At 43.7% G+C, this 11,727-nt stretch overlaps 1 protein-coding gene across 3 annotated transcripts in view; it reads right to left on the minus strand.

The window, feature by feature from the left end:
* LOC143027554 (uncharacterized) overlaps positions 1-11,727 on the minus strand; it is a 71,444-nt gene that overhangs the window by 9,268 nt on the left and 50,449 nt on the right. For 2 of the 3 annotated variants that reach the window (XM_076188860.1, XM_076188859.1), the window contains 5 exons: positions 11,492-11,603; positions 8,833-9,005; positions 7,727-8,007; positions 2,835-3,357; positions 283-369 (listed from right to left, as the gene is read on the minus strand). In XM_076188860.1, coding sequence (XP_076044975.1) covers positions 283-369; positions 2,835-3,357; positions 7,727-8,007; positions 8,833-9,005; positions 11,492-11,603 — 1,176 coding nt within the window. The remainder of the gene's footprint in view (positions 1-282; positions 370-2,834; positions 3,358-7,726; positions 8,008-8,832; positions 9,006-11,491; positions 11,604-11,727) is intronic. The other variant, XM_076188861.1, reaches the window with a different exon arrangement.

The raw sequence follows: 11,727 nt of genomic DNA on the forward strand, positions 1-11,727 counted from the left end.
CGGAATAAAAGGAAAGAAAAGTAGAAAAATCCAAATCAACCAACACAGTAACCACTCCACACAAAAGGCAACAACCCCCTAACCCCTTCACCAGAGCAAAGCAGACTTTACACATTTCTCTGACTTGTATCAAACGATTCTATTCAAATCAGTCTAGAGTCCACTCCTTCAGCATCACTAGATAGATTAAAATCTACATGGCATGCCACATTGATGAAGGAGTTATAAATCATTAATCACTCAGAAAAATATCAGCTACAATTTCATCTAAGGACTCTTTACTTCCTCTGATATCCATGCGGAGTCATTATATCGATGGTAGGGATGGCCGAGGCTGTAAGGGCTGGCTCTCCACCAGGTTCTGTTCACCTTGAAAGCCATTAAAAACATAAAAGAAATCTAGTACTGGTATCTGAAAACTCCCACCTACTGACAGGATTTCAAAGTACTGTTATCGACAATTTATTTACCAAACATCTGATTATGTGTGCAAACCATCAAACAATGTTATGGAATACAACATTTATAGCTTACCCCCCCCAAAAAAAAGTAAAATAATAAGTGGGCCTATATCATCTCAATACAAGCATAATCTGTGACTGCTTAACATGAAGAGTATATGTTATGTCTTTTATGTTTTTCAAGATAGTAAGATGGAAAACAGATAAAGTACAGGTAGAGTGCCGGAGGACTGGAGGAGTGCCTGTATAGTTCCTCTTTACAAGGGAAAAGGGGACAAGTGTGAATGTAGTAGTTTCAGAGGGATTAGCTTGTTAAGTGTAGTTGGGAAGGCTTATGGGAGGATCTTGATTGAGAGGATTAGGAGAGGAACAGAGGGAGTAATTGGTGAGGAACAGTGTGGATTTAGGATGGGTAGAGGTTGTGTAGATCAGATTTTTGTGGTAAGACAGATATGTGAGAAAGCTATAGGAATGGGGAAGGATGTTTTTTGGGCTTTTATGGATCTGCAAAAAGACTTACGATAGGGTAGACAGAAAGGCACTGGGGGAGGTTATGCAGATATATGGGATAGGAGGAAAGCTTCTGGGAGCTGTCATGAGTTTTTATGAGAGTAGTAGAGCTTGTGTCAGGATTAGAAATGGAGAGAGTGAGTGGTTCAAGGTAAAGGTGGGACTTTGTCAAGGATGCGTTATGTCGCCCTGGCTGTTCAACTTATACATGGATGGGGTAGTGTGAGAGGTAAATGCAAGGGTAGTGGGTCAGGGATTGGAGATGGTTAAAGAAAATGGAGAAAAGTGGGAGGTGAGCCAGCTGTTGTTTGCGGAAGACACTGCGCTTGTGGCAGGATCGGAGGAGGGATTGAGGAAGTTGGTGACAGAGTTTGGGAGAGTATGTGATAGAAGAAAGCTAAAGATAAATGTGGGTAAAAGTAAGGTGATGAGATGTACAAGGGGTGAAAGTGGCAGTAGACTGGAAGTGAGCATTAAGGGAGAGCGACTGGAGGAAGTGGATAGTTTTAGATACTTGGGTACAAATGTGGCAGGAAAAGGTGGAGTGAAGGTGGAGGTAGAATGTAGATTGAGAGAAGAGAGTAAATGCCTTGGTGGATTAAAGAGTGTAATGAGGAATAGACATTTGGGAATGGATGCTGAGAGGAGACTGTATGAAGGAGTGATTGTGCCAACAGCACTGTATGGGGCAGAAACGTGGAACATAAGAGAAGAAGAGAGAAGGAGTTTGAATGTGTTTGAGATGAGGTGTCTGAGAAGTATGATGGGGGTTACTAGGCTAGATAGAGTGAGAAATGAGGAGGTGAGGAGGAGAACAGAGGTGAAAAGGGAGTTGGGAGATAGGGTTGATGAAAGAGTATTGGGATGGTTTGGACACATGGAAAGAATGAGTGAAGACTAGTAAAAGAGGTATGGAAGGCAGATGTGGAGGGAGTGAACATGAGGGGACGTCCTAGGATGAGGTGGATGGATGGGGTGAAGGGGGCTTTGGGGAAGAGGGGAATGTCTGTTCAGGAAGGACGGGAGAGGACAGAAGACAGGTTAATGGAGAATAGTTGTATATGGATGATGTTGTGATGCATGAGGTGGAATGGGCAGGGGAATGGGGGGGGTGAGGTAGTATGTGTGACCAAATTTGACGCAGCCTGAAGGGATTTCTCCCCGTCTTCTCCTTTTATGCAAAAGGGGGATGGAGAGGGGGGTCGCCGATTTAATGAAGCGGCCTTGCTGTGGATGTGCTGTGTCTTGCGACACTGCTTCTGACCCAGGGCAGTGGACAAGGTGCAGGGATGACCTGGCATCCAGGAGGTGCTAAGATGAGAGGGAGGGTGGAGGGGTGTGGAGTGTATTCAGGGATGGAATGGGTGGGAATGATTTCATGCCTTTTCCTTTTTGGCTACCTCCCTTGTAAGGGGGAAAAAGCCTTGGTATATGTATGTATGTATATCTATAGGAAGACCCAAAACAGTATTTTCTTTTTCTGTCCTTTCCTTACACTTTATGACTTGCTGTGTTTGTGCTGCTGCCACATAATTTTGTTCAGCTGTGGGAAAACCCTGTCCCCTATGAGTTATTTGCAAGCTTTGGCCAATTAAAGTCTTCTGATTGCTTTGTGGATTTGTGGTTGTCAGGGGTGAGCAATGTAAATAAATGTCATATAATACATTGGATATCTCCCCTCTATCATAGAAAATAAAATGATAAGTAAATTAAATGAAAAAGATAAAATAATATAAAACATAAAATAAAAATAAATTCCCTTTATCATAGGGAAAACAATATGACAGCTCAACACTAATAAACACCCCTGTTGAATAAATCAATTACTGTGCATCAACAAACTAGTCAACATATTTGACTAACCTGTCCAGATACGTTGACCATAGGAGGTTCCTTTGGAGGCAAGGGTTTCACTGTGGTTTCCTCTTCAACAACTTCCGTCAAGTTAAATTCATCAAGTTTGATGCACTCACCAACAGAGTTTGTGTTGTTGTCCATAAAATCTCGATAATATTCTACTGCCAGGAGAATGTCTGTATATACATCCAAGTAATAAAATACTGAGGGTAAAAGAAAACAAGACAAGAAGAACCAGAAGTTCCAACAGTGTCTCTGTGCCCTCGTGGACTCGTACATGGCCTGTAGCTGCAGTCTTGCTTTGCTACTTGATTCCGTTGTTCCCAACTGCACACGCAGGCACATTTCTGCATTGGCCTTCAGGCCATGTAAACACTTCTCACACTCAAGCACCCTCACTACAGCATTATCAAACTGCCCTAAATTGTTTCTTTCTGTGTAAAACTGAAGAAGTGTTTCATTGTTCGTAGCCTTGACGTGGATCTTACGGACAAGGCTGTACTCCAAGAACCTCTGGACAATGTCGTACCTGAAAGAGACAAAAGGTAGGGAGGTGCTTAGAGTGAACTCTTTAAATGAAAAGGAAAAGGAGAAGGAGTACAAGAAGAAGCTGAAGGAGGAATGGGAGGGAGTGAAGGATAGAGTAGAGCTAGGTGTGGAGGAGGAATGGGGATGGTTCAAGGAGGGAGTCACAAAGTGTGCAAGGATGGTGTGTGGAACAAGAAGGACAGGAGGAAATAGAAGGAAGGGTAGTGAATGGTGGGATGAGGAAACAAAGAAGGTTGTAGAAGAGAAGAAGCGAGCTTTCACAGATTGGTTACAAAATAGGACGAGGGAGTCATATGAGAGGTACAAAGAAAAGAAAAGAGAAGTAAAGCAAAAGGTAAAGGAGGCAAAGAGGAGAGCAGATGTGAAATGGGGTAAGAGTATGACAGAAAATTTTGAAAGTAATAAAAAGATGTTTTAGAAAGAAATTAAGAGAGGAAGAGGAGGCGAATCAAGTAGAGAGGAAACGGTAAAAGGTGCAGATGGAGAGATGATAATGGAAGAGAAGGCAGTAAGGGGAAGATAGGCAGAATATTTTAGGGAGTTGCTAAATGTGAAGGAGGATAGGGAGGGAAAGATAGTTGCAGTGGGAAATGCTAAGAAAATGACCGTGATGAGTGAGGAAAATGGAGGAGAAATAAGAAAGGATGAAGTGAAGGCAGTTGTTAAGATGATGAAAGCAGATAAGGCACCTGGTCTGGATGGATGCCATGCAGAATGTCTAAAAAAAGGAGGTACAGTGATGGTGGACTGGCTGGTGAGGTTATTTAATGTTTGCTGGAGAGAGGGTAGAGTGCCGGAGGACTGGAGGAGTGCCTGTATAGTTCCTCTTTACAAGGGAAAAGGGGACAAGTGTGAATGTAGTAGTTTCAGAGGGATTAGCTTGTTAAGTGTAGTTGGGAAGGCTTATGGGAGGATCTTGACTGAGAGGATTAGGAGAGGAACAGAGGGAGTAATTGGTGAGGAACAGTGTGGATTTAGGATGGGTAGAGGTTGTGTAGATCAGATCTTTGTGGTAAGACAGACATGTGAGAAAGCTATAGGAAAGGGGAAGGATGTTTTTTGGGCTTTTATGGATCTGGAAAAGGCTTACAATACGAGTAGGGTAGACAGAAAGGCACTGTGGGAGGTTATGCAGATATATGGGATAGGAGGAAAGCTTCTAGGAGCTGTCAAGAGTTTTTATGAGAGTAGTAGAGCTTGTGTCAAGATTAGAAATGGAGAGAGTGAGTGGTTTGAGGTAAAGGTGGGACTTCGTCAAGGATGCGTTATGTCGCCCTGGCTGTTCAACTTATACATGGATGGGGTAGTGTGAGAGGTAAATGCAAGGGTAGTGGGTCAGGGGTTGGAGATGGTTAAAGAAAATGGAGAAAAGTGGGAGGTGAGCCAGCTGTTGTTTGCTGACGACACTGCGCTTATGGCAGGTTCGGAGGAGGGACTGAGGCAGTTGGTGACAGAGTTTGGGAGAGTATGTGATAGAAGAAAGCTAAAGATAAATGTGGGTAAAAGTAAATGGGTGGGAGTGTTTTTATGCCTTTCCCTTTTTGGCTACCTCCCTTTGGCTACCACCACTGAGAAGTATGGTGGGGGTTACTAGGATGGATAGGGTGAGAAATGAGGAGGTGAGGAGGAGAACAGGGGTGAAAAAGGATTTGGGAGATAGGGTTGATGAAAGAATATTAGGATGGTTTGGACACATGGAAAGAATGAGTGAAGAAAGACTAGTAATAGAGGTATGGAAGGCAGATGTGGAGGGAGGGGACGTCCTAGGATGAGGTGCATGGATGGGGTGAAGGGGGCTTTGGGGAAGAGGGGAATGTCTGTTGAGGAAGGAAGGGAGAGGACGGAAGACAGAGGTGAGTGGAGAATGGTTGTATATGGATGATGTTGTGACTGCATGAGGAGGAATGGGCGGGGGGGTGGGGGGTGGGGTAGTATGTGTGAGTAAATTTTGACGCAGCCCGAAGGGATTTCTCCCCGTCCTCTCCTTATATGCAAAGGGGGACGGAGAGGGGGGGTCGCCGATTAAATGAAGCGGCCTTGCTGTGGATGTACTGTGTCTTGCGACACTGCTTCTGACCCAGGGCGGTGGGCAGGGTGCAGGGATGACCCGTCATCCAGGAGGTGCTCAGATGAGAGGAAGGGTGGGAGGGGTGTGGAGTGTATTTAGGGATGAAATGGGTGGGAGTGTTTTTATGCCTTTCCCTTTTTGGCTACCTCCCTTGGAAGGGGGAAAAAGCCTTGGTATATGTATGTATGTATGTATATGTATGTATGTAAAAGTAAGGTGATGAGATGTACAAGGGGTGAAAGTGGCAGTGGACTGGAAGTGAGCATTAAGGGAGAGTGACTGGAAGTGGATAGTTTTAGATACTTGGGTGCAAATGTGGCAGGAAAAGGTGGAGTGAAGGTGGAGGTAGAATGTAGATTGAGAGAAGTGCATAAATGCCTTGGTGGATTGAAGAGTGTAATGAGGAATATATTTGGGAATGGATGCTAAGAGGAGACAGTATGAAGGAGTGATTGTGCCAACAGCACTGTATGGGGCAGAAACATGGAACACAAGAGAGGAAGAGAGGAGTTTGAATGTGTTTGAGATGAGGTGTCTGAGAAGTATGATGGGGGTTACTAGGCTAGATAGAGTGAGAAATGAGGAGGTGAGGAGAAGAACGGGGGTGGAAAGGGAGTTGGGAGATAGGGTTGATGAAAGAGTATTAGGATGGTTTGGACACATGGAAAGAATGAGTGAAGAAAGACTAGTAAAACAGGTATGGAAGGCAGATGTGGAGGGAGTGAACATGAGGGGACATCCTAGGATGAGGTGGATAGATGGGGTGAAGGGGGCTTTGGGGAAGAGGGGAATGTCTGTTGAGGAAGGACGGGAGAGGACAGAAGACAGGGGTGAATGGAGAATGGTTGTATATGGATGATGTTGTGATGCATGAGGTGGAATGGGCAGGGGAATGGGGGGTGAGGTAGTATGTGTGACCAAATTTGACGCAGCCTGAAGGGATTTCTCCCCGTCTTCTCCTTTTATGCACAGGGGGACAGAGAGGGGGGTTCGCCGATTTAATGAAGCGGCCTTGCTGTGGTTGTTGTGTCTTGCGACACTGCTTCTGACCCAGGGCAGTGGACAAGGTGCAAGGATGACCCGTCATCCAGGAGGTGCTAAGATAAGAGGGAGGGTGGAGGGGTGTGAAGTGTATTCAGGGATGGAATGGGTGGGAATGATTTTATGCCTTTTCCTTTTTGGCTACCTCCCTTGTAAGGGGGAAAAAACCTTGGTATATGTATGTGTATGTATGTATTAACTGTGAAACGACAAAAGCAGACTTATGCCTAATCTTGTAGCTTGACTTTTGTGTAAAAGAACTCCTTAATAAATCTTATATCTTCCCTTTCAATCCAGCATCTCCCAGTGATCATCTTCAAAGACATTCTTGTTCATAATAAGCATCCTCATTCATCTAGGAAGTTCTCAAAATTATTCTTATACCATTTTGAATGATCAAAACAAATTTACAAATCTGGCTACTTTGTCCCATGCACACCACTATAATGAATGAAAATAATATGGCATTGGCATAAACAAAGTTTATTTGTAATGTAATGTTTACATGCATGAATATATAGGGCACTTTATTTATATATATGTAAATGCCGATTAAATGAAGCGGCCTCGCTGTGGATGTACTGTGTCTTGCGACACTGCTTCTGACCCAGGGCGGTGGGCAGGGTGCAGGGATGACCCGTCATCCAGGAGGTGCTCAGATGAGAGGAAGGGTGGGAGGGGTGTGGAGTGTATTTAGGGATGAAATGGGTGGGAGTGTTTTTATGCCTTTCCCTTTTTGGCTACCTCCCTTGGAAGGGGGAAAAAGCCTTGGTATATGTATGTATGATGTAAATACATACATACATATACCATGGGCTTTTTCCCTCTTACAAGGGGAAAAAGCCCTTGGTATATGTATGCATAATTATAATTAAAGTAATTTATATACATACATATACCAAAGGCTTTTTGCCCCCTTAAAGGGAGGTAGCCAAAAAACAAAAGCATAAAAATGACTCCCACCCATTCCATCCCTATCACACTCCACTCCCCTCCACCCTCTTCCCTCCCTCTTATCTTGGTACCTCCTGGATGACATGTCATCCCTGCATCTTGTCCACTACCCTGGTTCAGAAGCAGTGTTGCAAGACACATCACATCCACAGCAAGGCCGCTTCATTAAATCTGCGACCCTATATCTTTATGCATGTAAACATTACAAAAGTGGCCACCTCCGTTACATGGGTGAACACGCCCTTGGTACATAGATAGGAATATTACAAAAGACTTATCTGCTTACCGACTCGCATTGATGGCATAATAGACTGGAGTATAACCAATGTTATCGCACTTGTTGATGTCCAGTTCCTTCTCCTCATGCTCAGAAGTCGTAAGGAGCATGTCGATCACCGTTACATTACCATTCTTGGCAGCCATGTGCAGTGCTGTACCCCCACGATTGTCTACAATGCTGAGCCTGGTTCCTGCATTCAGGAGCTGTTGCACACAGGCCAGCTGATTGCTTCGGATGGCCATGAAGAGCGGAGTTTCTCCTTGGTTGTTGCGAACATCCGGGGACACCTTTTGGGTCAAGGATATAATAAATTTTTGGGATATAAAGTGGCATTGGAATCTCTTCTACTCTGTACATATGTAGTGACCTAACTGTAATATAAAGGAGAGGATCGACACTCATGAAGTCCCATCTCTTTTTCTCCATTTATCAATTTGTATTTTGTCACTAATAGATTCTTCTATCCATGAGGATTATATTGTACCAAAAAAGGTTGAGTCATATAGATGGTAAAGGAGAGATTTAAGGAGGGGAGCAGATAAAACTGAGCAACCTACAAACAACAGGGTAATTCCACCTTTATCTAAACCTCACTTTTTTTTCCTTTTCTGTTAATATGATTGCAAGTGCTACTGCTTGTGTGTTTAACAATTTATATAAACTTCAGGATTGGGGGGGATAACATAACCTTGCACATCCAAATATACCCCAAATAAAACATCTTGTGGACAAATTAATTCAGATATGGAGAGATGGGGGTTTACTGTATCTCTCTCCTCCCTACTACATATAAGCTGAGGGAAAATACACATACCCACTTCATTAAATCAACATGGCTTCAAAGACAGCAACTCTATCAACCAAAACATTGCTTACTAAGCTCACCCAAAAAGTATTAAGAGGTTTCAAAAATGAAAGTGCTACCAAACACAACAAACGTAAACAAAGAATTTGACACATTCCTATTGCCAGTTACCTGGAAGTTCTGGGTTTCTTCCAAAAGAGATCTGGGGCAACAGATTGAATGACTGACATCCTCTCTCCAGTTATGAGATAAAATAATAATAAACAAGCAAACCTAAAGCATTCTCAACACTTCTGTTCTGCAATACCTTGAGCGACAGGATACGGTGGAGCATATTTGGGTATCCGAGCTGTGCTGACAAATGCAAAAGTGTAAACCCATCCGTTCTGCAAGCATCTAGGGGACAGACTGCAGTTTCCTCTATCACCCGGATAATGCACAGTCCAACTTCTTCTCGCCCAATGCGATGCCAATCCTTGTCTGCAAAAGAAGTTATATGAGAACACTTCATACATCCTCTTGCCTACTTAACCTATTCAATATGAGTCAAATACTTATGTCCACATTAGGATGCCTGATGTACAACGATGCATCACAATATGCACAATATAAAATATAAGGTTACGACTGTTATACTTGTTCTCTTTTACCCAGAATAATCATAATCACAGAAAACATGATCAAGCCTGATCACAGAATACGGGGGTCACTCACCTACGACTGCAAAATAAATATAATCAAGATGCCATTGCCAGCATCTTTCTATAACCACTCGCACCTCATGATACCTACGTAGGCATCATCATATTCTAGGGTAGACAGAAAGGCACTGTGGGAGGTACTGCAGATATATGGGATAGGAGGAAAGCTGTTAAGAGCAGTCAAGAGTTTTTATGAGAGTAGTAGAGTTTGCGTTAGGATTAGAAATGGAGAGAGTGAATGGTTTGAGGTAAAGGTGGGACTTTGACAGAGATGTGTTATGTCGCCCTGGCTGTTCAATCTTTACATGGATGGGGTGGTGCGAGAGGTGAATGCAAGGGTAGTGGGTCAGGGGTTGGAGATGATTAAAGAAAATGGAGAGAAGTGGGAGGTGAGCCAGCTGTTGTTTGCTGACGACACTGCGCTTGTAGCAGGATCAGAGGAGGGATTGAGGAAGTTGGTGACAGAGTTTGAGAAGATAAATGTGGGTAAAAGTAAGGTGATGAGATGTACAAGGGGAGGAAGTGGATAGTTTTAGATACTTGGGTGTGAATGTGACAGGAAAGGGAGGAGTGGGGGTGGAGGTAGAATGTAGATTGAGAGAAGCGAGTAAATGTCTTGGTGGATTAAAAAGTGTAATGAGAAATAGACATCTGGGAATGGATGCTAAGAGGTTATATGAAGGAGTGACTATGCCAACAGCAATGTACGGGGCAGAAACATGGAACATGAGAGAGGAAGAGAGAAGGAGTTTGAATGTGTTTGAGATGAATTGTCTGAGAAGTATGATAGGGGTTACTAGGCTAGATAGAGTGAGAAATGAGGAGGTGAGGAGAACAGGGGTGGAAAGGGAGCTGGGAAATAGGGTTGATGAAAGAGTATTAGGATGGTTTGGACACATGGAAAGAATGAGTGAAGAAAGATTAGTAAAGGAAGTGTGGAAGGCTGAGGTGGAAGGAGTGAATATGAGGGGGCGTCCTAGGATGAGATGGATGGATGGGGTGAAAGGGGCTTTACAAAAGAGAGGAATGTCTGTTGAGGAAGGACGGGAGAGGACAGAAAATAGGGGTGAATGGAGAAGGGTTGTGTATAGATCAGGCTGTGATGCATGAGGGGGAGTGGGTGGGGGATGGGGGGGTGAGGATGTATGAAAAAAAAAAAAAATTGACACAGCCCGAAGGGATTTCTCCCCGTCTTCTCCTTTCCTGCACGAGGGGACAGAGAGGGGGGGTTGCCGAATTTATGAAGCAGCCTTGCTGTGGATGTGCTGTGTCTTGCGACACTGCTTCTGACCCAGGGCAGTGGACAGGGTGCAGGGATGACCCATCATCCAGGAGGTGCCAAGATAGGAGGGAGGGAGGAGGGGAGTGGAGTATATGGGAAATGAAATGGGTGGGAGGGATTTCTATGCCTTTTTCTTTTTGGCTACCCCCCCGTGTAAGGGGGAAAAAGCCTTTGGTATATAGATAGATTTAGTTCTGCCTAGCTCATGGTTTCACTCATCTTGGGTGGAACTTAACCTTTTCCATACGATGATGCCAACGCAGGTGTCACGAGTGGGTACACGAGGATGCTGGCATTGGTGTTCTGATTATATTCATTTTGTAGTTGTAGCTGAGAGACCCCTGACTTCTGTAAACTAGTTCGATTGCATTTTCTGTGTTTATTATTACTCAAGAGTAAAAGGGAACAAGTAAATCAGCAGTGACTTTATATTTCATAACGTGAGTATTGTAATACATTATTGAATCATCGTACATCAGGTATTTGATGCTGCATGCGAGAATTTGACTCATATTGAATAGGTTAACCAAATCAGTTCTTGACTCACAAATATAAAGAAACACAACTTTCTGGAAACGTATTGAATTCGTGCATCAACTCATTGAAGAGCATGCCATGAGACATAGTCCAATCTATATAAGGTACTCACCAAATGCAAGTCTACCATAAAAGACCTATGCCCCTTATAAAGTCTCTCTGTCTCTCTTTTTTGACAATTATGATCGGATTGAACATCATAAACTCCCCCTATCAGGAGGGGATGACTTACGGATGACTTACGGATGACTTTGTAGCGTGGAATTTAATGAACCATACCCTTGGTCCAACTCACTGGCAGCAGGGTCTGAACTACCATCACCTCGACCTCTGCCACAAGTAGTGACGCTCTAACCCACTCACCCAGCGAACATCCTCTCTTTTTTCAAAAACTAATTTTTGAACCTGGAGAGAACCTACAGAATACAAAAGGAACCTTTGCTTACCTTCTTCAGAGAGTTGTACTTTTTCATGGAGGAGTGTATTAACAATACTTGTATGTCCTGCCCACATGGCCACCCCCATTGGTGTGCGATGTTGGCTGTCTGTGGCATCAACCTGTGTAAGCAGACACATTTAGCCCAAATATACATACATACATACATATACTAAAGGCTCTTTCTCCCTAAGAAAGGAGGTAGCCAAAAAAACAAAGGCATAAAATCCACTCCCATGAGTCATC

Source organism: Oratosquilla oratoria, chromosome 8 (assembly GCF_046742065.1).
Source record: "Oratosquilla oratoria isolate Oo_2021 chromosome 8, ASM4674206v1, whole genome shotgun sequence".
In the NCBI taxonomy this organism is placed as follows: domain Eukaryota; kingdom Metazoa; phylum Arthropoda; class Malacostraca; order Stomatopoda; family Squillidae; genus Oratosquilla; species Oratosquilla oratoria.